Source organism: Corvus brachyrhynchos, unplaced genomic scaffold (assembly GCF_000691975.1).
Source record: "Corvus brachyrhynchos isolate BGI_N302 unplaced genomic scaffold, ASM69197v1 scaffold705, whole genome shotgun sequence".
NCBI lineage: Eukaryota > Metazoa > Chordata > Aves > Passeriformes > Corvidae > Corvus > Corvus brachyrhynchos.
The window spans coordinates 2,831,600-2,856,250 of NW_008238346.1; the positions used below are offsets into that span (position 1 = coordinate 2,831,600).

Consider the following 24,651-nt stretch of genomic DNA (forward strand, 5'->3'; position numbering starts at 1 on the left):
TAAAGCATGCAGGTGGTCTCTGGTATTTTTTCAGGAGGAGGTTTACAGTGTCAGTGGAAAGGTAGATTAGAAAAGTAATTTGGCATTGGGTGACTTGGGTTGAACAGGCCATGTCCTCTCTTGGAGTAAACCAAAGTTAATGGAAATATTTTATTGGAAATATCCTGATCTACCAGTGCTTGATCTTGCCCTTTATTCAGTAAATTGTACAGTGCTCTAGCAGTGCACAGGAAAGTGTTCTCCTTGTTGCTTCTGCCAAATAGCTCCATTTTAAGCTGTATTCTGGCATTAAGGATATTCCTGGTTTACCATGTCCAGCCAACATTTCAGTATTTGTTACTTCTCTGGAAGCTCTTTCATGTTTTTATAGATGATTAGTCTTTATTTTCTTGAGGTTTGCCCTGTTTTTAAATTTCTGTGAACAATATTCCCCTGTCTCCAGAGCTATCCTTCATGCCAGTTCTAGTTATATGAGATATAGAAAGATCAGCATAAAATACCTGAATACTCTGCTAGAGGGGAAAGTAACATGGGAAGATAATAGAGTAGTAGTGAAAGACAGAAAGACATCCCCTTGTGTCAGGACCAGTGTCTCTGCTAGATGAGCATTACTTTAGATCATGTCCAAAGAACATTAATACTATTTCAGAAGAAAATTTTGTACCAACACACATCGCCCCTGAGTGGTGATACTGACATGGCTGAGAGCTGTGCCAGCCCATGAGCTTGGAAGGACCCACTCAGAATGAGGAAGCTTGACCCTTTCACTCAAGCAGAGCCAGGTTGTTGAATAGTGATTTAAAACCTGCAGGGTGTTTTAGCTTTTTTCCCTGATCAAATTTATGACTATTTTCTATTGGAAAGCAATTCCCTTGCCATCAGCAAGATTAGCCAGATGGTTTAGTGTGTAAAGCCACTATCATTATTAATACACTGAATGTGTCTGGAGAGGATTCCAAAAATTCACTTACAGCCAAGACAGACACTGAAATTACCTTGTCATGGCATAGACAGCATAAGAAATCCTGCTTCACCATTGTATGTTTAACTAAATGCTGTTTAAATCTGAAACTGCCTTTACTTTATGATCTTTTAGGGTTCTTTATGTTGCTTTATCTTCCAGTCATGGGTGGATATTATGCTTTAGAAAAAGCGCAGGAAATGAAGGGACAGTACAGAGACCTGGACCAACAAAAACACACTGTCTCCAGGCTTTTTTCCCTGTATAGGAGACATTTATCACTATCTCAAATGTGCATATTTTTCATTGCTTCTGAGTGAATATTAATCTCTGGATTTCCCCTTTCCAGAGCAGTCTTTAGTTTGCTTCCCATGCAGAAACAGGAATTTCCTTGTGGGTCATATTTCAGGGTGTTTGTATTTATCCATGGACTGACTATAAGAAGGCAGTCACAATGCAGCTCAAGGCCACATCATGTTTGCTGAAGGAGGCAATACAGGGAATCTGGATTTACTTGAAGGTATATTTCTCTAAAACCTTCTTCACCATGAAGACATTCTGTTTGTAAGTATTAACATACTTTGTTTTCGTTATCTTGGAAATTTCTGCGGTTTCATCGTAGCTTACATCTTAAAGATTTGAAACATTTTATTTGCGTTTTGACTGAAGTGTCTCATTGCATTTCAAAAGGTTTGAAGCAATCAAATCCCTTAATGCCTGGCATACAAAAATCTGAGGGAGTATAATCACGGAACTGGCATTTTCAATTTTGAATTAGACATAACCTATTTACAATGTTGCTTTCTGTTGAAAAGACAATTAAATGTAATCAATAAAAACTTTTTCCCAAAAGGCAGAGTGAGAAAGCACAACTAATCTCATGGGTATTTGTCTTCCCACGTGCAAATCTTGACTTTTACTGACATCCAGAAGAGACTTTTCTCCTGTCATAGGCTCTTGGAACATTGTTTTGTAGTAATTGCATTGTTTGCAGGTTGAGGTGACTCTGTCAGTCACACTGAACAGAATAATACATTGCCTTTCCTTGCAACCCCAGGTGTGTGCCCCTAGTATTGGCTTTGTGTGCAGTCATTTTTAGTTCTGGAAATTGCTTTTTTGTCCTTTTATTTTTTTGGTAGGCAACAGATGAAAACTCTAGAAGCAAGTTTTGTAACAGTTTATCACAGCATTTGTACAACAAATCTTTCTTCCCCAAAAGGCAAAAATTGCGATGGTTTTCGTAAAAAACTCAAAAAATATACAGACAGAAATGTTGTTCAGAAATCTCTGATGAACCTAAGTTTGCAGTGGGTCATTCCCACTTACAGCCTGGAGCAGGAGGAATGAAAGCCTATAGCTTTAATTGTGTTTCAGGGGTAAAATTCCGTGTGTAACCCGCCCCATTTCTGACCACCCCACTCCTCACTGTGCCATGTTTACTTTCGTCACCATGGAGTAAACCACTGAAGAAACACAAACAAAGGAAAGCCCTTGAAGCTCTCACTCCAACCAGGGTTCTCAGCAAAGAACCAGAGAACAGCACTTGTAATCCTTCAGATTTTCCCGGGAGAGGCTGTGTGGCTTCAGGTGGCACAAGAGGGTCTGTGTAACCTCCTCGTAGGTAACAAACAACTTCCAGCCAAGATCTGATTTTGCAGGGAATGAGAGTTTTGAGGTAAGGCAAACTTCTGAAAAGGCATTGTATTAAGAATACTACAGACTTGAAAATTATTAAAATTGTCATAGCATTTTAACTGTATTTTCCACACGTATTTTAAACTCTTTAGGCCAAGTTATGCTGATTTTATACAGGACTGATCATACTGTCAAAGCAGTGTCAGAAACATACATGGCTGCAGTATTCCTAGGTTACAGGTGTTGTGACTAGCGCAGAAGAAAGGGCAAAATGAAGTTCTTTTGGCAGCTCTCACTTCTAGGCAAATCATCTTTTTGGCCTATAAAAATGGGTAATATTTGTTATTTGTAATTTTATGATCGTATTATAAAATAACAAATATAGTGTGTATTTTAATATGCTATAAAATTATTTTAGAATATATTTAAATTAATAGTTATTATGGCTATTTTATGTATTTTGATCATCAGCATGAAAATTAACAGTTGTAAGAGTTTTGTTATTTTCTCAATAGCAATTGTGTGTGCAGTGAAATGCTGCTCAGCAGCAAGCAAACTGAAAGGAATTAGCTTCAACATTTTTGTTATCTGGGTGGAAGAAACAATCAGGATGGCTTCTACAAGCAAAAGAAATTCTGCAGGTACAAAATTTCTTGTACTAAAATTTTTTACTAGTAAAGTTGTTATCCTTAGCTGAGTGAATGCCACCTATGAATTTCATTGGGGTGCATTTCATATCACTAATTATGAAGATAAATAAGACCAGACCCTAAAAGTTAAGTAAGATCAGTCAAATAAGACAGCAGCTCATGATACCTTCTGAGCCCCTACATTTTCACTACCATTAGTTTACAATTTGGGCCAGTTGTCAGCATTAACATCAGGGAAGCAGCGCCTGTCTCTATATTTTATAGCCTTGATTTGTGTTTGTCTTATGGCTATTTAAGCACAAAAAAACAGTGTTAAGCAACAATTTCCTGAACTGGAAATTGATCTTTTTTAAGAGATTAATTGGCAGCAAGTTAAGTAATGGTGCTGTTCATTTCTCTTTGATTAGTCACAATTCAAAATACATTTTGCCCTGAAGGTGATGTCTGCAAGCACGGATTCTTCATCAAATCACCACCTCTTCAGCTTTTCAGCTCACAGGTATACTAGCACAGATTAGTCATATTTCAGCAATCCCTCATTTCTGTTCTCCTGAATTTTAATGAGAGACAAATTGCTTTCTCTTTGGCAGAATTCCTGGAAAAGGCGTCTTTTTGTCCTGTCCAAATCCAGGAAGGGGAATTACATCCTGAAGTATCTAAAAGGCCAACATGTAAAAGGCTCCATAGCTGTTGATCAGTATGTAACTGCAATGCATCATCTCTTTTATTTTAAATCATGTATCAGCACTCTCCAATGGCCACTGATTGTACAGGCACTTGTTCCTGACTGAGGTTTGATTCAAACCCAGCAAAGTCCAGAGAAGTGTCCCTTGGGATTTGTAGGCTTTGGGTGCAACTGTGATGTATGTTGAAGTGAAAATCCTGACTTGCTTTATTGTAATTTACTTTAGTGTGAGTGATTGTTGTGATGTATCTGCAAATGAGGTACCTTGCTTGGCTCCATGATCCCGCAGGCTGTGTTCCTGTAGTGGAACACATTTTACCCCCTGTGAGGACAGTGCTGTGCATTCATTCACTCTCAGCTGTGGCACACACCCTTTCCCAGCTTACAGCTTCACAAAGTGCTTTGCAGGTTTGTGCAAAGGTCTCCTGACTTTCACATAAACCCCTTGGGCTGATTCTGGTTGCTCTCTCCCTCTTACTCTGCCGTGAAATTGCTCTGCTTGGCTCATTGGGGTTGGTCATTTCATTCCTGTCAGCACAGTGCTACTGCAGCAAGACTAGGTATCTTTGGCTTTGTATTGGCACCCTTTACCATGTCACAGGTGGTACGAGATACTTGCAAGGGAAACAGAAAATGTAATGGGAAATGTAAAGATTTTACCTGTCAGATCTAGACGTTAATACTCCAGGCTCCTGGAATTGTTAGGCTTGGAGGTCACTCACCACATTGCTGTTGTGCTTCTTCCATTAAAATGATTTACATTGTGGAGCTTTCAAAAATACTGCAGCTTGCTCAGTGGTCTGTGGTTACATTATTACCATAATTATTGTTGTTATTATTTTTATTAATTTAGCTTCTTGGAAGTTAATGGAAGTAGTACTTCAAGTGCTTCAAGTATCCATTAAGAGCATTTCTGTTCTTCTTCCCCTCTATTAAAACACTATTAATATACAATTAGTTTCAAATCAAATCTACTGTTTTATAGTGGTTAAAAAACTTCCACAAGAAATTTTTCTTACTATTGCTTCTTTTCAAGATTCTGAATTAAACCAACGGCCCCTTTTTCCATAAATGAGGATCCATTGTCTGGACACTTTGCAAAAGTTAATTTTATATTTTTGCCTGGAGGTTTTCTTCACTGAAAGACCACCTCTTTGAATGTGTGCAATTATTTTCTTGAGCACTTTTTTTTTCTGTGGAAAAATGTTTAACTTTTCCCTTGCAGATGTCATCATATTAGGCTGTGCTTAGAGTAAAATATGGACATACACACACATATATATGTGTGTCTATTTGTATGTAACTATGTAGAGTGATATAGGATGTTTCATATGGTTTTCTTCACAGAATCATGAGTGTTGAAGTTGGCATAAGTAATGCTGAAATTATGGAAACAGTGAGGAAGATGTTTAAATGCCTTCCCGAGCAGGTGATGTCCATCAGCACTGGAAACAGGTGTTACTACCTCATCGGGAACAGCAGGTGGGCATAGCAAGATGTGCAAAAGCAGTGTGACAGTGCTGTTAAACTGATGTAGCACTAAGCTGCTGCTGCCCCAAGGCAGGGTCCTGCTCCTTCACAGCCGCTCCCTTCCCTTCCTGTGTCTCAGCTACTGAAGGCACAGCTCTGGGCTGAGGTGATTCAGCTGGCTGGTCCAATGGTAAACAGCTCTTTTCTATGTCATTTCCTGCCCCCCGCCGCCCTCCTGCTCATGGCTGGGTTAATTTTTTGCTGATTCAGGCAGGTGAGCTCACCTTCCCTGCAGCCACCCTGTTACAGCATCCAACAGGTGTAAGCAGTGGGAGCACAGGCCTGGGAGTGGGGATGGCAGTGGCAGTACCTCAGCATGGCAGTGCCATTTCAAACTGTGCTGGTTAGGGGTCAAGGAAGAGCGAAGACCTTTGCCTTCTCACCCAGCAGCTCCTGGGGGTTAGAAAAGCTTTGGCTTCTTATGGGTAAACCCCAGGGAGTAATATTGCCTGCAAAGTAGGTTATTAATCAAGGGAAGCAGATTGAAGACAAAAATTCTCCTGAAGGAAAACAGATCCCAAACGTACAGACTGGGGGCTTTGGTGCAGCAGGGTGGTGCTTTTTCAGGCTGGAATTGAGTCCAGAAACTGTTTCTGTGGACGTGATCAGCCAGAGCTCATTTAGGTGAGGGAGGATGTTTGTGCTGCTGTGCTGCTGGTTCCCAGTGTCTCCTCTTCAGTTTCCCAGTCACAAGCGTGTCAGGGGATTTTTTGCCTTTTTGCAGAAGAGCAGCTGATGTGTGAAATTCTGATAAGCACAGAAGAAAAACACATACCTGAGTGCTACTTGAGCGTGCCACCCAACGCCTTCCCCCGGGGCGCGGCTCTCACAGCCCACACTCAGTGGAAAGCATTCCAGAATGAATCCAACTAAATCCTCTGCAAGCATGAAAAACAGCTTCAACCATCCTTTCATGGCTTTTTTCTCATCCTGATGGCCCAAGTGCATTCCCAAGCCTTTTCCTGAAAGGAAGGTGCAGAGTTTTCCCACTGATCTTGGGAATTTTGTTTTGTGCCCCGTAGGAAGAAGTGGGTAGGCAAACGGATTGCCCTTGTGTTACTTGTCAGTAAGTTTTCATTCCCATTGTTCCAACCTACAGGCAGGAAACAGACGACTGGGTCACTCTGATATCTTCCATCTGCAGGGAGGACAAAAGAGGTGGATGCTGCCCTCAGGTGACATGTTACTATACTTGATTTTAGAAAAAAGAAGATGTTTCTATTTTCATTAGAAAACTGTGCAAAGGAATTTTCCTGATTTTTGCCTTGCAAGTTGCCTCTGACCTTGGTTATTCAGAAATTAATTTTCTTATAAATCCTGTACCGTGGCTTTATGCATCAAGCAGGCATTGCACAGTCTGTCTGCACTGGGATTGATTTTACAGTGAAGGAATATCTTTGAAGAGTAAGCCAAATGGAAATGAGGGGATGATTGATATTATGCTGCAATGAACTGCACCTTTGATGCATCAGAATGAAAACTTGTGTGTTATACTTAGCGGGTGCATTTTGGTTACATTTACACATTGTTTTACATCAGTCTGTCAAAGTTATGAACCAGCTGGAAGCCCTGGAAGTAGTTCAAGCTCAGGCCCAAGCTTCTGCACCTTGTCAGCCAGCCAGGCCCACCAGTTTAGACTCAGCACTAAGTACTCACATCCCTGCAGCTTCCAGACAGCTCAATGTGCAAGCAGGGCAAATTTATGTCTGCCTGAAAAATGCCATGTAGACAATGCCTCTGAGCCATCAGAAGTAAAATTTGCCCTAGTGGGGTGCATTGGTACATTTTAGCCCACACCCAACAGGTGCCCTGTTTTCTTATGACTGCTGTTCCCTTACTTCTAGAACCAAGATCTTCCAAATCCAGAAGTCAGAAGCCGGCCCTCCTCTTTGCCACTGTTCTCAAATTCTATAGAAACGACCAGCTTTCTGGACAGGCAAAGCTACCAGAAGGTAAACTGATTAACCATCCTTAATAACAAGTCTGTGCCTAGGCATGACTGTGAAATTTCATTTGTATAGTTGCTCTTTTCCATCAAATGTTGTTCAGAGTTTCTGCAGTAGATACCTGGGTGGTGTGTTCTGGTGGGGCTCCTGAGTAGCACCTGGATGGTAACACCACAGACCCCACAAGGGAAATACTTTTGAGGCAAGTCTGCATATAAGTAAAGGCACATGAGAGAAAATACTCACTGGTTGTCTCAACTGACTGGCAAATATTAGTGGGCATTAGGTAAACTCCTGAAGATTTGCTTTGACATGCCCTGGCAGAGGCATGTGATGATTGTTTTGGCAGCTGCTAGCCACATTCCTCCTGATGTGTGATTGTGCTTTATCTCTCTCTTTTTAGGCTGTAAAGCTTAGAGGAGAGCTCAGATCCAACTCCTCTGTGCCTTACAGACTTGCCCCTCAATATTTAAATAGAAAGGAGGGAAAGCATTGCTGCCATCCCACAGCAATTGCAGTGCAGGTAGCAGGGTGAAATAGCAGCCAAGGAATTGCTGGGTTTCTGTAGTCACAAAGCTCTGTGCAAATGGCCCAGCGAGAGGAAAATGAATGTGGGTGAAGCACCTCCAGTGTATCTTTATGAGGAGTCAATCTTTTTTCTTTGTATACAGGAGAATGGTTCCTCAGAAGACAAGAACAGGCCTTATTCGGATCCTGGCCCTCATCAGGCTCAGTGTGACTCACCAAGAGGAGTTTTGCCAAGCCTGGTGAGCAGAACAAATCAAACAGCTCCTGCCTTGTTCCATCTGCAGAAGTGAATATTGGCTTTTATCTCACCTGGGTGTCTGTGACTATAGATTATCCACCTACTTTCCCAGCACACTGAGTTGATTTCCACTATGAAAGTTTCCTAAATATTTAGTCTGTTTACTTGCTTACCATTGAAAATAATCTTCTAAAAATTTGCTTGAAATACCTGTGTTTGTTTGGGGCTTTTGGAGTCAGGTCCTCAGTTTCTACGCAGCAACTGCTACTTGTGGCAGCTCTCACAAACTTGATGAGAAAGCCCGGCAGTTGCACTGACTGAGGATTTGTCCCTCCCTGCACATTTCTCAGCTGTGCCACAGTTGTTCCTAAATGGTTTATTTCTTCAGCCTTTGCCAGTAGCAATCGAGTCAATGTAACTAAATTACAGAACAAGAGCTTGTTAAATTGAGGCACATCTCAGAACTGACCTTCTGTCAGCATTAATATGTCTTCAAGTAATTTCACTTCCATATCTAGCAGGAGTGATTTGGAAAGATAAAAAGATGAATGTTATCATGTATTACTGGCTAAGTGTTCTGACCTGTGTTCCCTGAACTAGTGCCTGCAGCAGTTTTCCTCTGCCGTGGATTGCTGCCTTTGCAGCAGAGTCAAGAGGACAGAAGGCACAGCCAAGGCTCTACCACACCACTCTGAAGCTTAAACCTATCTTTATTGACAGTTTATGCACTGACCTATGACCTGGAGTGGCTGAGATACAGTGCAAAGAATCTGTTCTGCTATCACAGCTAGCAGGGTGGTAAATCACATGCTGCAATCACCATCCTTGTATATAGGCTGAGAGCAGCTATGAGACAATACAGCTAAATTTAGTGGAAAGAAGTGAATAGTTGAAACTACATTGCAATGCCACAGGCAGTCAGCATAGCTCAGCTGATGCACAGTACTTTATAAAGCTGCAGTAATTCAATTGTGAGTCTGAGCTCTGAAATGCACTGAGTTAACTCTTGGTCTGAATTTAACCAGTCCTGCTCTGGATGTATGTCAAGAATTTCTTTGTGTCTCTTCCTTGTGCATACCTTTTCTGTCTTATTCATTAATTCTTCTCATACTTACAATGCCTCAGAGAGCAGGTATTACATGCAGCTGTTCAGGCTGGGACAGACTGACCACGAGGGTTAAAAGATAAGGAATTTGGATTTTAGCTTTTTAGCCTGAAGCAGAGGGAATAGCACAAAGCTCATGTTTCTGCTTCAGCATGTGTGAAAATAAATAACCTTGCTGTACAGAGAACAAGAAACAACAACGTTTGTTCACTCGATAAAAATATTTCTCTTGACTCATAAGCTTAACATCTGCTAACATCTCTGGACCTATTCTCTGCTCAGTGACATCTAGACAACTGGCTTTCTACCTAATCCCTGGTATTTACTTCCTTTTAGCAGTGTGACTCCCCATTTCAAGCTTCTGATGTGTTCTGCTTTTTATCCGTGGTTCCCTCACCCAGGCCCAGACCTTGAAAACACTTTGTTAAGTAGTTGTCACTCATGCAAACAGGATTCTCCATGTCAGTGAGTCTAGTCATGCTGGCAGAGACCCTGGAGGGATCTGGGGACCTGGCTCCTTTTCAACCCATCTTCTGGAGCTACCAAACCTCATCTGACTCAGCAATTCAGTATCAGCTATTTTGATACACAGCTTTCAAGATCTGAAATACATCAAAATGAGGAGCCCTGACTTGCATCACCCTGTGCTGGGCATTACTGTATTGCAGGCAGCAAAGCACTCTTGTTGGGATCTGCCACACACCCGATTTTTTTAAAGACGTTCCTCTGTCTAAGGGCAACACCTACATTTCCTTAAGGAGCTTATAGGTATCAGTGACTCAATTGTTCTCCAGGTGTCATTTCTATCTTGTGCTACAGCCAATTTTCTCCATAGTCTACTTTCTCTCCAATGTAAATGGATATAAAATTGGATGTAAATCCGATATTATGGTTCAACAGACACTTGAAGTTTGTTCTGACTCCCATGGCATGAGTTGATTTTAATGCCATTTATACCAACAAGGAAAAAAAAATACAGTAATCATCCTTAATTAATATTCATTGCCAGTTTCTTCTTGTTATGTGTAAGAAAGTAATTAGTTTAATTTACTTTACCTTGAAAACAGTAATATATTCGTGGCATATTTAGCAATTATTAAAACAATCACCATGGAAACCAAGGATGTAAGTGTAGAGATAAAAAACACATCACAAACATGGCACAGAGAATTGAACTAGGAGGCAGCTAAATACTAATTACCATACTCTTCACTGTAGTGAAGTCAACAAGGAGACATAAAAATAAATAATTTCTCTTTGCAACTTGAAAAGGTAAACTTGGTGGAGGGATGAATTTCTCCTTGACTTACCAAATTGCCCCAAACTTAATGTTTCAGGTATTTATGAAGGCAGAATATCACTCAGGACACAGAGGATTCTATGTCAGATCTCCAGTCTTCTGGAGTATCTTTTTGCTCACAGAGAAGCAAGAGAAAATAAATTTCTCATTAGTCAGGGGAATCCCAAATTCATTCTTGATAGCAGTTAAAAGCTGCTTAAAAAGGACAAATATATCCAAATTAACCCCTATATTTCCTACAGATTTTCTTCCTAATGTAAGGGCTTCAGAACTGAATGCAAAGAGAAAAACTTTTCCACACAAGTGACCCTAAATTCATGCAGATTCATACAAAAAAGTATTTAAAACACTTGATTTTTAAACAAAATAACAGGTTATGATCATGCAATCAATGGCAACAGCCTGGTTACCACCAATCCATCTATGAGAAGTACTAATACCAGTGTCTGGTTTTGTCTGTGTGCACTGAATTTCAAAAATACAGTCAGGAGCACAGATACAGAAACCTTGTTTCTAAAATAAGATGACTCTGAGCATATCTCACTTCAAGGAGAACTGTATCTTCCCATGTTTTTTTGTGAATATTTGCTGATTCTATTACTTCTCATAAATGGAAAAGTGCATGTTAATCTGTATAACTGAGCCTGTTAAATACAAACTCGTTCTTTCAGAAGGAAAAAATTCTGGGAAGAAGTGAGGACAATCTGCTGTTGTCAGATCCAGAGGAAAACATCAAAAAGGATGAAGAAGATTATTACCAAACTCCCAGCAGCGTTTTAGCAAAGGTAGTTTATCAGCTGTGAGTTCTAATGGTTTGTTAACAGCTCCAAGGACACAAGAGACATTTAATGAGCCAAAGAGGAACTGGTAGGAGGAACCACTTGTACCTTGCAAAAGGAATATAAAGATAAAGCATTAGGTAATAGAGCTTTCATTTATACAAGAAAAAACACACTAGATTCATTCAAAGGATCTTTCTGGTGCAAAGTGGCATTTTGACAAAAACATTGCCGATTTCGGTGAAACTCCCCAAACTGACTTTCATTGTAAATGGCTTTTGCCTGTTGTATAATAGGATAGGGTTGGTTTTTTCTTCTGAATGTGAAAACTTCATTTAGAGAATGTAACAGTACATTAGTTTTATATATTTTGAAATGTAATTCTGTTGAAGCACCAGTAAGCTGCATTAAAGCAGTTCTGTTAAAACACTGTGCTACATTTTGGTATCCACATTTCACTGCGAAACAAGGCAGCAGGAGAAATCATGCTGGTAATTTTATACAAATTTTGACACCCAATTTGGGAGGCTAATTTCTCTAGGCTTCCCATGAAATCAGTGGTCAGAAGATAAGTGGTCAGTTTTCTGCAGAAGTCACAGGCTGTACATCTGACTGAAGGACATTAACAATGTGATTTGGTCATATAATCTAAGTACTCCAAGTTAAGCATACCCAAAGAACAAGTCTCCTTTTACAGCCTGCTTAAATTAAAAGGCAACCATTTTTTTCTGGTAGCACTCTAGAATATGGCTTCTCACACCCCAGTCTGGCAGTGCCAATAATTCCAGCATTAACTTTTAAGTTTCAAGCACCTTTCTAGCTCCCAGTTCCTGGGAACTGACTGATTTGAGGAAAGCCAGGCTGTATTAGCCAATGTGTTTAAACAGCGTAAGCACTGAACAAAATAAGGAAATTAACGGGGGGGTTCTTCTGTAGGCAGGGCAATGACATTAATGTCTTATACTGTTATGTATTTCTCACAGTGCACTACTGAAGTGTCAAAACCTGACCCTACAGCTGAGTCTGATGTCCCTGTGCAAGAGAAGCCAGTGCAGAACACTCCAGTAAAGGAGAACATTTATATGTCAATGAAATCACTGTAAGTAACAACTTCATTAAGGTTTTGCAAATTAAAAGTGACAGAGCAATAGAGATAAAGCTGACATCTCTGGTATTTGCATAACAAGGTCTAGAGGCTGCATCTTGTTTGAATGAGTCCTTGTTGGGTCTTGGTTCACAAAGTTCAGCACTCATGGGAACACTGGAGTCAAATTCAAACTCATTAACATGAAATTTAAGCTCACATTGCAGACTCCTGCACTTATACAGGCTCTGACTATACAGGCTCTGACTATATACAGGCTCTGACTATAGGATGCAGCACTTTTTGTTGACTCAAACATTTTCTGGGTTTTTATGACACAACAGCTCACCACTTTACTGAGTCACTGCAGCCAAACTCCAACAACCTTTCAGACAGATGCTCCCAGATCAGGCAGCATTATCTAGAGGTTGAAAGAGAAAGGTAGAGATGGGGCATTAGCTCCCAACTTTTCCATTAGGAAGTTGTGTGAGTTAGGTCACATTCTCACTTCATTTTCCCATCCAAAGAACAGCTCTGTTGCTGTGTGGTTTGAAGGTACAGTGTTTGCCACGTCCCAAAGAAAGGCCTAAGATCTGACTGTCTGTAGGTATCAGATCTTACGCCACATGGAGGGAGGCTACTGGAAATGCAGACCCACTAACCAGTTTGTCCCAATAGATTAATTCAAGCTCATCTGTGCCTTCGGGACTCCCCCAGAGGGAGTTACCATAAAAACCTCACAAGGTTATGCCAATCTGAGTTAAAATAAACCAAGAGCAGCTTTTGCTACTAACCCCAGTCTTGTTTGGGGCATGATGGGGACTCAGCTCCAGGCAATAAAAGGCTTATCAAATAAAACTAAAAGGAGTTCAAGTACTTCTGAGTTATCACGTCTCCCAAGGGACAGCTTTACATCCCTGCAGAATCCAGTACAGACAAGGCCAACAATCTGTACTCAGTTTCTTTGTCAAGGCGTGCTGTTAGCTGGAATGTTTTCAGGCTTAGTAAGTAGTTTTTACATACTGAAAATGTTTATTTTGAGATTTATGATCCATTTTTAGAAGGGCTGTTTATTTTACTTCAATTTTATTTTGTCCACTGGATATTCTACAAGAAGTTGTTATTCTTTGCTTTACTGATGGCTGCTTGATCCAGCTTCAAACACAGCTAGAGTGCCTGGAATTGTCAACCCCCTAAATTTTTTATCATCATTTCTCTTCAGTAAGCTGCTGGATGAGAGATGCCAACTCACGTGCAGACGTGATGGGCTCCCATCCCCTCCCAAATGCCAGAACAACGGTGCATGTCCAAGAGACTTGGAAGCAAACAGAGACACAAAATTCCCAGAAGGCAGCACCAGCCTGCAGCCAACCCTTCAGAGAAGGCAAAACTCATTACCCCTCTCAGTGGTTCACTTGTCTATACTGCTCAGGTAAGTGTCTTCTCCAGCTGGTTGCAGAGAAGACAGACATGTTCATGGGTTTCAGCTTGCCAAGCCTGTCAGCATTCCAGAGGTATCTGGATGATGCCCTTACTCATAGCATTTAGTTTTAGGGAGTCTGCAAGGAGCAGGGAGTTAGACTCAATAATCCTTATGGGTCCCTTCCAGTTTGAGCTGTTCTATGATTCTGTGGTCTCTGATGTTTTTCTCTCACAGTCAAGTTACAGATGAGATGCAGCTGCAGAAATTGGATATTTTCGTACCCCTGGCTGATATTAACAATTACCTAAAACTTACTGAAGCAGCAGGACGAATATGGTAAGTCTGGATGTCTTGTGACAGTGCCTGAGAGATGGGTATAAGTGACAGGCACAGAAATGTACAACTATGGACACTCATGTGCAGTTCTGGCAGGACAGAACAGGGCAGGGGCAGTGCTTGTCGGTACTTCAGTGATTCCTTCTGCTCTCTCAGATTCTTTGTGTACTTGAGTTCATATTTCAACTGCTGTTGTAAAGGTCTCTACAGAATCCAGCATGCTCTGTAATAATTAGTGATGGTTTCAGCCAGAACCAGATTTAAAAAGTTAGGAAGTCATTGAACGCGTGTGTCGTTTCCAGAGGGCAGCCCCATAACTGCAGTCCTGTCCAGCCACTGCAGTGACTGGATATCCTGTATGTTTCCTTTACTGTCTGCCCTCCACAGCGTTTCACAGTGGACTGGTCCTCACAGACTGGGGTGTTTGTTTAACCACGGAGACCACGTGGTGGCTGTGAATGATCTGCAGCCCCAGGGTGTGGAGGAGGCTTACTTCTTCATCAGCAGGTCTGCAAGAAAGGAGGTAAGCTTGACTAACCTTGGCTCAAATGTCTCGAGCCAAATGAGAAAGCAGTTTCGTTTTTGCATTTCAAGAGGCTCAGTTCAAACCAGTTTACTCTGGTCTAAGTTTGGCATGAACAACTCCAGAACCAAACAGCTCCTCAGCATCATTCTGATGGGGCATCTCGTAATCCTGAGCTATGTGGGGAATGCAAGGTCAGCACTGCAGTGTTTGAGGACTTGATCTAAAAGAGGTTGAGCAACCCCAAGAGATTTGACTGGGCAACCATAAACTAGAGTTACTTGTGATTTTTATTTTTTGGCTAATGCATATAAATTGCAAATTTATAAATAAACCATTGCCTTCAGTGGATGCCTAGTTGTTTATAGTGGTTTTGGGTATTGAGAGCAGAGCCCTGGATGCCTACCTCCTATTCCTTATCAAACACGACACATCTCTTTGTGTGAGACTGTTTTTTGAAGAGAGTGGGAGATTTCTAAGATGTTCTTTAACCCCACTGTGACCTATTACATGTGTTTCTGAACTCACATTTCAGTATCCAGGTTCATGACCCATATCCAAACACATTCATATTTGAATTCTGCTGAGAAGGTTGAGGTCATGAGATGCCGTTGGCATCTAAAGAAAGGAAAGCCAGTCTCAGCAAGGAAAAAAAACTACTCATCTCTCTTAGTGGGGAATTTTTATTTAGCTAGTTCAAATACAAGTCAGATAGTTGCACAAATGTTGATCAGATATAACAAGCTATAAAAATGTCCCTTTTTTTTTCTTTTTTAAGGTTAAACTTACTGTATGTAGGATTCCACATTCAGATATCTTCCATGCTAAAGGCTGCTCATGTTCCTGAAATAAAAAGACCTCAATGATTAAGTGAGTGCCAAAACTCAATGGAAAAGACTGGGGAGGAGAAGCTGATATATGATGTAGAGAGATAATCTTCATCTTCTTGAGCTGCCAGACATCTTTTGTTGCTGAACTACAAAGAATGGAGAATGTAGATTTCATTTTATGTCTTAATAACTTATTTTGTGGCATGAATGGCACGTATTTGGCTTATATTTCATGTTGGCATGTATTTCTGTTACATGGAAGAAAATGAGGGTCAGATAATTTGCGTGACCTTTGCGCTGTGTATACTTTGCATTTCAGCAGAAAGCACTGGTTCATGCCTCTGCTCACCCCTTTACACTGAGTTACACCGATTTATACTGAACTTGTAATCAGTTAAGGGTGGGCAAACAACCAGCATTTGGACTAAAGCCATATTTTCCCTGCATTCCCCTTAGCTACAGAAAGTTACAAGCAAGCTGAGAGCTGCAGTGTTGGAGGGAAGAGTGGTAAATAAAATGTTGTGTAGTGGTTCAGTGAGGCCTCCTTTTGTGTTGTGCCCCTCTTAAGTTACAGCCACAAAAATACATCCAAGGGAGGACAGGAAGAAGAGCTGGTTGGAGAAAAGGAGTGTGTCTGGGGCACCTTTGGGTTCACAGACGTCCAAAATAAGCCCTAAGTGAAAAGGAATGAATGGATTTGGGAGGGAGAAGGGCTGGCCTTCTCTGTGACAGTGTTCCTGGTAAAAACAGCTGGGAAAACCACAGAGAGAAATGATGTATCTGAAAGCATGTGCTCTCATCCCCATGCAAACAGAGTTCACTGAGAGTGTTTTCATCTACCAAGTACTACCACAGGGATGTCACTGGGGCAGCAGCATTTCCAGAGCAAGTGCTTATTTTATCCTGTAAATATTTATTTGTGGATATGGCTTCCTTGCATTGCTGCCATAGAAACATGACCAATTTTCAGCTGACACCACACCAAAAGCAGATTGATATGAAACTGCCTTCAGGGATGCTTCAGTGGATGCCAAAAGGGAGCTTTGTCCTGTCCTAGAGTGGCCTCTGTTGCTCACAGCACCATGGTGTGATGTGGCAGAGCACATACCTGTGCCCTGTATGAGCATGGACACTTTGTGTGGGGATTTTTTACACACACATATTGCCATAAAATAGATAGTGTCAATATACAGGGATGTGGCAACAAACAGAATCATGGGGTTTGAGTACTGATAGTTTTGTCTTGCCAGATAGAACCAAAATAACTACTGGGTTTAGCAGGCACAGGATTACTCATACTAAGAGATTTATATAAGCTTTGATTAAGGTGGATTGGGCCCAAAGGAGGTATTTGTCCAGCTTCCAATTGAATAAGGCTAAGTTGGCTACTACAGTAAGGAACTAAACTCACTAAAAATCAGCATTGGTGCCTTTTACTGCAGTAGTAAATTTGACAAATGTGCTGGACTTTTTAAAAAATCGTTATAAAATTTTATTCAGCTGAAGATGCAAACAACATCAAGTAACTCAAAACAGGCAAACACAAATATTTATATAGTCTGTTCAGACTCAGCTCCTGTTCAAGAGATTAATTTCCAGACTGAATGTTTCCACATTCAGAGCCTGTCTCTTCTGCTTTTGAGGTAAGAGTGTTTGGGACATGCTTGTTTCTCAAGGTGGGAAAGGAGCACATTTTGATTTTTCTGTTTCAGTGGTGTTCAAAGGCCTGTTTGTGCTGAATTCTGCATAAATACAGAGGAAACTCCCAGTTCTGGAACTACAGAGGCTGAAAATGGAAGAAACACATTTCTTGGGAGCTCTTTTCCAAAGCTGCTATGGGACTCCTTTGCTCTGCACAGCTGCTTTGAGCACAGCAAATCCATTTCTGCCTAAGGAGCCCCTGAGGGATGGGGTGGATGGCTGTCACTATACAGGGCTTCTTCCAGCCCTGTAACTCTGTCAGTCTGCAAGGACAGTCCTCATGGCCTGAATCCTAAAATCACAGATCACCTACTTCAAGAGCATCTACTTAGGACGTTGTCCTCAGCCTTTCCTGGCCAAGGTTTGCCTCAACTCTTCTTCTGAACTTTGGAAAAGGAAAGTCCAAATTTTCCTATGTTGTTCCAAGACTCATCTCTCTGTAAAATTAGGAATTTTTTTTCTAGTATTTATCCTAGAAATTTTTTTCAGAAAATTAACACAATTTTTTCTTGCCCTGTATTCAGTGGGCATAGGGAATATTTGGATTGCCACTGTCTCCAGACAAATCTTCATTATGGAAGGTATTTTTTCTACCTGTTCTCTCTTCTCTTTTTCTTAGACCAAACACCCTGCATTCTTCCATCATTTTTTCAAACAGTTCCTGAAAATGATCATATGCACTTAACTGTGAGACAAATACCTTGTGTTTCCAGTTATGGATGAACAAAGGAGGTGAGAAATTGAAATTCAAATAATTTCACCAAAAAGAAATTCAAAGCCATGAAGCAATTTCCTAGCATTTCATAGAGAAACATTTCTCAAAAGAGGTGAATTAGTGAAGAAGATCTCGCATGGTGGTGGGAGAAGAGCCACCTCCATGGAACCTGCTGCTGAAGCAGATGTTGAGCACTGCATGCTGCACCTCTCAGCCATGGAAGAATGTTACTTTTGGACAAAAACAGGATTTGATTAGATATAGTGTGTACAGAATAATTCCAGAATATTTTAGAAAACTGGGGGATTACTTCCGTACTTCAGTAAACAGTTACAGATCTGTTACTCCATAATTGATCATTATGCCAGTTTGCACAATGCTAAATGCAGATAATTAATGTCACATATTGGCTGATTCGTAACACTTACAGACACACAATATAAAAATTACATGGGTACTGTAAATTCTGGTAGAGTGTGTGAAGTTGTCTGCCCACATATGATTAATAAAAGTGTTAACACTTTACAACACATTGTATGCTGAAAAACACCTCATTTTATCCTAACATGGCCCCTCTTTGTCCTGCAGAGATTACCTGTAACTTCCCAGTAATCTGCAGATGAGTCACCAAACAGCCCTTTTTAAAAAAGCTACACTTAAATAAAGATTTAGGTTGTTTCCCTGGCTGTTAATTTGTGGCACATTCCTGTGCTGCACTCACTCATTAGCAGCAGCAAATATTTCCCTTTGAATTCCCAAACATGAATCATGCTCTTTCTAGCCCTTCAGCGGGAAGATGGCAATTGCCCAGGAGAAAAGCAAGTCCTGGAAGAGAGAGAAAGTGATGGTAAGGGAAGTCTCCATATTGGTGTGAGGTCACTGAAGTTAAGAAAAATAAAAAGCCCATTGAACAGAAAGCACAAACCAGACCACACAACCCCCACACTTCCTCTCAAGGGCAACACTCCTGAGAACTGGGGTTGGAGTCATAAACTGATCAAGAGAGCCCAAGTCCTGCGGGAGAACAAGTCCAGCCAGGAAAGTATAAGTGCAGTCTCATAAGTGAAGTCTCCACCCTGAACTGAGCCAGAGAGGAGTTCTGTGTAATGTAGTGTCTTGCTTATCAGAGTCCCTCCAACCCGGGAGATTAGAGGGATATCTAAATAAATACCTATGTATATAATAGGGATATCTAAATAACAGCCAGACATACTTCAGCATGGCTGGAATTTCTGCAAAGGGATTCAAAGAGGAGCAACTGCAATGAAGGAGAGTGATGTCACCCTGCACACTGCAGAGAGAGTGCATCCGTGGTGAGCTGGGGACACCAGGTGCTTAATCTGTGTTTTGCCCCATGTTTTCTGGGCACCTCAGAAGAGCCATTTCCTCATACACACAGAGTAAAATTCAAGAAGTTACTTCAGACACATTTGCATCATGTTGTCTCACCATGAATGTGATCTCCAGCATCACATTCAATAATAGGAATTGCTTTAGCTCCCAGAACATTGCTGGAAAAGCCTCCATCAGACCTGTATGTTACAGGCATGAGGGCTGCTTCATCGAGGCCCCGCGCTGTGGGGAGATGCTGATGTGCCCGTTCCATGCTAAGGGAGAAGCCATCCCTAATGTCCTGCAGAAACTGGCTTACCTGAGTCCCTTCAGCCGCGCTGTCCTGAGGGAATGTCAGGTGATGTTCCCACTTCCCTGCAAGGAACTGGCTCACAACATCTGTGCTGCTTCTGGAAAGCTGCACCAGCAGGGACTGTGGAAATCTCAGTCACATGGATTCACCCAGTACTCCTGGCCCATTGGGGGACACATTAATATTTACAAAGGTGCTTCCTTGCTTGCTTTGTCAGAGCATGTACTGACTGTCTACCTGTGGGTCTGCAGAGCTGACAAGGTAATCTGAGATGCTCTAAGGGCTTTTTAGGTTTGTTTCCTAGGGATGAATACTTGGTCCACGTACGAGCCTTGCCGTGGCCAGCCACTTCCCTCCTGCAGGCTGGCCAGCAAGTCACTGCGAGGAACTTGGAGCATGCCAGGCAGTTCCTAGAAATGCCACTGGAATTTGTGGGAAGGGACCCCAACAGAATTTTGAATCACCTTACCACCTTCTAATTTATTGCACCCCTTAAAGAAGCAGAGAAGCCAGACAAGGTAGATACAAGTCTTTCATTCAGGAAAATCACCATAAATGAGACCACACCTCCACTATGAGGACCCTCAGCAACCAGGAGCCCTTTGCTTGCTGCTGACACCTCTTTGGTGACTCCATCTTACAGCAGGACCAGCACTTTGGAGGGCACCAAGCTGCTGTGCTAGCAGCAGGACTGGACTTGCCACAGAAAGTGTCTGGCCATGTTCAGTTTTTCATCCTGGCGTGCCTGGGTCGATCTGTGCCTGAGAATTTGTTTTGTTTATAACCCAGCAGTGGCGGGTAAAGTGTTGGTGGGAGCACTAAGACCAAGGCTATCAGTGGTGCTAATCTTCTTTTAAAATGTTGGATGTTTGTGATGTTCATCAGTAGGGACATTACTGAGCTACATCCTTTTTTAATTTCCTGCCTCTGTAAGTTTTCCCAAGAAATCTGTTTCTGTTTCTGTCTGTGCCTATAAAACACAGCATAAAGCCATGGTTTATGCCTCAAGGCTGTTGGAAGGATACTACCTCCATCAGTGACAAGGGTTGCACGATTTTTTTAACCAGGAGAAGCCAATGTTTTCGAGTACTTGCTCCTCAGCAGCCCCTGCTGATCAGTCACATATTCTACACCAGGACACATTTTGCCAAAATAACCTCATTTATATGCTAAATGTCCTTAAATTAACTAATCCTACAGGAATTCTGGCCTTCTGTCCTCCAATTTGCACCTCTTCTATTTTATTCAATGTCCAAAGTCATTCTTCACAGATGTCATTTTGCTTCCAAGCAATTGCCCTTGTGCTCCAATTTCTAAGAACAAAAGTGAATTCTGGCAGCGTAACATTTCTGAGAAATCCCCAGTAGTGGAAAAGTAGCTGGGGGGGAGAACAGAGAGGAAGGAAAAGTCAGTCATGAGGAACAACTATAAACAGCAAGAGGGGCTGTGGGTAGGAAATAAAGTATGTCAAAGATGGTAAAACAGTTCTCTGCTGTAAGTACATTTTTGTTATACTTGGTGTTTTAAAAAAAATTTTAAAGCTCGCTTCAGGTTATTTCCTAGCATCAGACAAGTGGCAATAAGCAGCACCTGCCCTCAAGATCAGCTAAAACATTGAAGTAACTCAGAGTATATATGTGTCCAGTCTCTCTGGCACCTGGATGAAACATCCCCTGCACTGTGGTCTGATCACCCTGCGACCTTTCCATCCATTTGTCTTTTTAAATTCTGCCAATGGCACAATTGCTGATGATCACAAGGCTGGGAGTAGTGCAGGGGTGTTTTGGCATTGCAGCCAGGAGACAGGAGGACGTCTGTGGCTGCAGGAGGGGGTGGTCACTGCTGTCATCCCCACAGGGGACCCGCACCTGTTGGTGGGCTGTGGCACCATGTGGTGATGTCAGCTGTCCCTCTGGTTGTGTTTGGTGTGAAAACCGGGTGAATGAAAGCCAACAGATTTCCTGCACAGCCCTACTCAGAGCCCTCAAAGAGCTCACGGACTCAAGAGCTGCTGCCGCGTCTTGAACCGAACCTCTCTGGTGCAGGGCAAGTTCATGGCAGGTTCCTGCCCTGATCCTCCAGGTGGGACAAAGCCAGGACACTGTCAGGGAATGGTGCTCAGCAAGGAGGTTTAGAAATGTTTAGGAAGAGAACATTCCCCTGAGTAACTCCGGCTGAAGTGGTGGCGGGGGTCTGCAGGTGGTGCTGGTGTGGGCAGGAAGGATGCAGAGCCCCAGCTCCCGCTGACAGCAGTTCCAGAGTCGTGCCATCCTTACCTCCCACCCTGCTGTCCACAGCCTGACTTTTCCTGTGTTGTGAGCCATCCTTTGCCTAATGAGCCCACGGGGCATCCCTGCTGCCCGCACCCCACTAACCTGTTAGAGCAGTCGGGTAGTAAATAATTTCCTAATGAGCTGTCACTAACTGTACCACTGTCCTGCTGCATTCATCCCTCTCCCTGCCACTTTGTCAAATACAGAATACTTTGGGTTTATATGGCAGAAGATGAGGAACCTTCACACACTACTGGAAATGTTTGTCATGCCCTGAGGGCACCAATACTCCATGACAGCTCTGCCTTGGCCCATTGTCCCCAAGGCTGTCAGTCCCTGCCCCAGCGATTCTGTGGGATGCCAATCACCCCTGCCTGGCTGTTGGCCCCACAGATGAGCTGCAAGGGCTGTGACCATGAAGGTGTTAGAGAAAAACCAGGCTCCTGCTGTGCTGCAGAGCTCAGTTTGTCAGATGGTCGCTGGGTAGCAGCACAAAGAACAGAATTCAGCTTTACCTCCCCTGTTCAGGCAATAGATGTGACCAAGAACAGGGCAGAGAGCCAAGCAAATAACAAGGCCTCAGTAACAAGAGAAATCCAGCCTGCCTTTCTCTGATTGAAGCCCTGCTGAGATAAATGCTCCAATCCATCACTTCTCTGAAACAGGAGCTGAAAAGTGGGTCAGATCCTGCTGTTGGCAGTGTCGCATCTGCTAGGAGCTGACAAATGACTGGAGCAGTCAGAAAAAATCAACTTTGCTTCTCACAACAGAGTTCACTGAAATCATGGCCTCTGCAGGGAGGAGGATAGTGGTGGACAGGCAGGAGGGGTGGGCAGCAGCAGGAGGCAGCACATATAGAGCTCCCCAGCCAGCTCTGGTCATGCTGAACTCTGCTCCAAAGTCACCCTTGTTGGCATCTGTGTCCTCATGTCACCTTTTCCTCGGGTGCATTGCTGGTGTCTTTTTCCCTGAGGTGGTGAACTTTTTCCTCTTCCATTCTTAACAAGCAAGGCAACGTACAGAAGGAAAGGTGAACCAAGTTTAACTCAAAAGCCAAATGGGAAAGCTTAGAGGTTTTTAAAACTGTTTGGTTTATATAAGAACCTATTGGAAACTGGCACAAACGAGTGCCTATCTGCTCTGAGATAGCACAGCAGATGTGACAGAGTGGAAAAGCCTCTTCCCTGCCAAAGTATTTGCTGGAGATTTGATAACAAGGTGCCATTGTACAACACTGGGTAAAGGTCCAGAGCAGAAAGGAGAAAGAGAAGAGGCCTCCAGGCGGTACAGGGCTCTGCCTTTGTGGGCTGCACCTCCTCCACCAAACCTCCTGCCTGCAGACAGCAGGTAGAGCTGGTTAGATTCAGTGGGAAGGCAGCAGTCAGCTCTCCTGTGCTGTTTTCCTTCTCTGCAAAGAGTGACAGACTGTCTTGTCCCTTCATTCCTGTTAGAAGGCTGGAATCTCATTCTACCTTCTCTGCACTGCTGGGGAGAACATTAAATTCAGCATTCCAAATGCACATTTATAATCTGTACCAAGATGTGAAACTAAAGACAAGAGCTTCAATTTTTAATATTGGTACTGACAAGCTTTCAATATTTCCTGTGAATTTCATTCATCCCTGTCATGTTTCCCACTAGATACTGTGTGTTCTAAAATATTAATACTGAATGTTTTGCAAACACACTTGGTTTGGAATGGTGGCTATTGAGTAAAATTTCAAATCACATCATTTCACTATAAACCCTAAACACATAAAGCAGCCTGTGACCCACCCTCAAAAGTGATGCTCTTGTTTTGGTTCTGAAATGAGAAACAGCTGGTTTTCTGTAGCTAAGGGAGGATGGGAATGTTTGGGCTGCATTCTCTTGTTCTCAAAACTCACCTGCTGCTTTTTGTCCTCTACCAAAGAAAACTCACCAAAAATTATTCAGACACTGAAAACACATCAAGGCAACAACTGCATCTTTACCCTGACATAGAAACAAGTCTCCCACAATCCCCCCAAAGCGGTGTTCAAATTCAAAATTCATGTTCAGTCAAAATCAACCCCTAATTGCACGAAGGATGTATCTGAAGTCACACTTTCTTAAAAAGAAAACAAACTTAAATGGCAATTTATCTTAACAACCTTTACGAAGCTCATGTGAGCAGACAGGTTTGATCAAATAAGAGAAATGCTTTAACCATGCCAATGGCATCTCAGTTCCTTTCTCCACTCCAAGGTGCTATCAATTGTTATTTCACATCAAGGTTTAAAGAGATACTGGCACCTTGAAGTTCCCTTTAGCTGCCCATATGCTTTTATTCTGCATTTCTTCACACATGCCCTCCCAGTAGCCTCCCCAGCGGTGGCCACAGGCCGTGGGTGCTTTCATTTATCACAGCCAGCCTGAAACCCAGTGCCTGAGACAGCACAGCCAGGAGCTGCTCTCCTCATCTCCCCTCTCCCCTCCTGCTACCCTTTTCCAACAGAGTTGCTTTTAGCTCATTTATCTGCCTATTGGGTGATATGTAATCAGAGCAGGAGTCCTGATGGGAAATACAAAGTGATTCTTTAGAGGGGTTGGCTTTGAAAGCCGCTCTGGGCGCCGATGAAGCGAGTGTTACAGCTGCCCCTTTCATTTTCTTTGCCTTCTGCCCTGAGCCTGTCAGCACCAGACAAACAAGAAGAGCCTCTGGGATGTTCACAGGCCCATCTTGCTTTAGTGAAATCTGGTATTTGTGTCAGTACAGGATGGGCATTTGATGTGAGGTTCAGGA

At 42.4% G+C, this 24,651-nt stretch overlaps 1 protein-coding gene across 4 annotated transcripts; it reads left to right on the forward strand.

The window, feature by feature from the left end:
* Window positions 1-16: 16 nt before the first annotated feature.
* PLEKHS1 (pleckstrin homology domain containing S1) lies at window positions 17-18,497 on the forward strand. 4 transcript variants are annotated; one of them, XM_008634429.2, is made up of 15 exons: window positions 17-2,636; window positions 3,112-3,237; window positions 3,654-3,745; window positions 3,837-3,943; window positions 5,279-5,413; window positions 6,561-6,636; window positions 7,306-7,413; window positions 8,079-8,174; window positions 11,250-11,363; window positions 12,341-12,456; window positions 13,664-13,873; window positions 14,099-14,200; window positions 14,588-14,723; window positions 15,502-15,593; window positions 17,266-18,497. In XM_008634429.2, the coding sequence occupies exons 2-14, from the start codon at window positions 3,207-3,209 to the stop codon at window positions 15,568-15,570; spliced, it is 1,392 nt and encodes a 463-aa protein (XP_008632651.1). In that variant the 5' UTR covers window positions 17-2,636; window positions 3,112-3,206; the 3' UTR covers window positions 15,571-15,593; window positions 17,266-18,497. The 4 variants fall into 4 exon arrangements, with proteins under 4 accessions (XP_008632651.1, XP_017590694.1, XP_017590692.1 ...); XM_017735205.1 differs by having other exon boundaries at window positions 15,502-18,497; XM_017735203.1 differs by lacking the exon at window positions 17,266-18,497 and having other exon boundaries at window positions 14,588-15,668.
* Window positions 18,498-24,651: the final 6,154 nt, after the last annotated feature.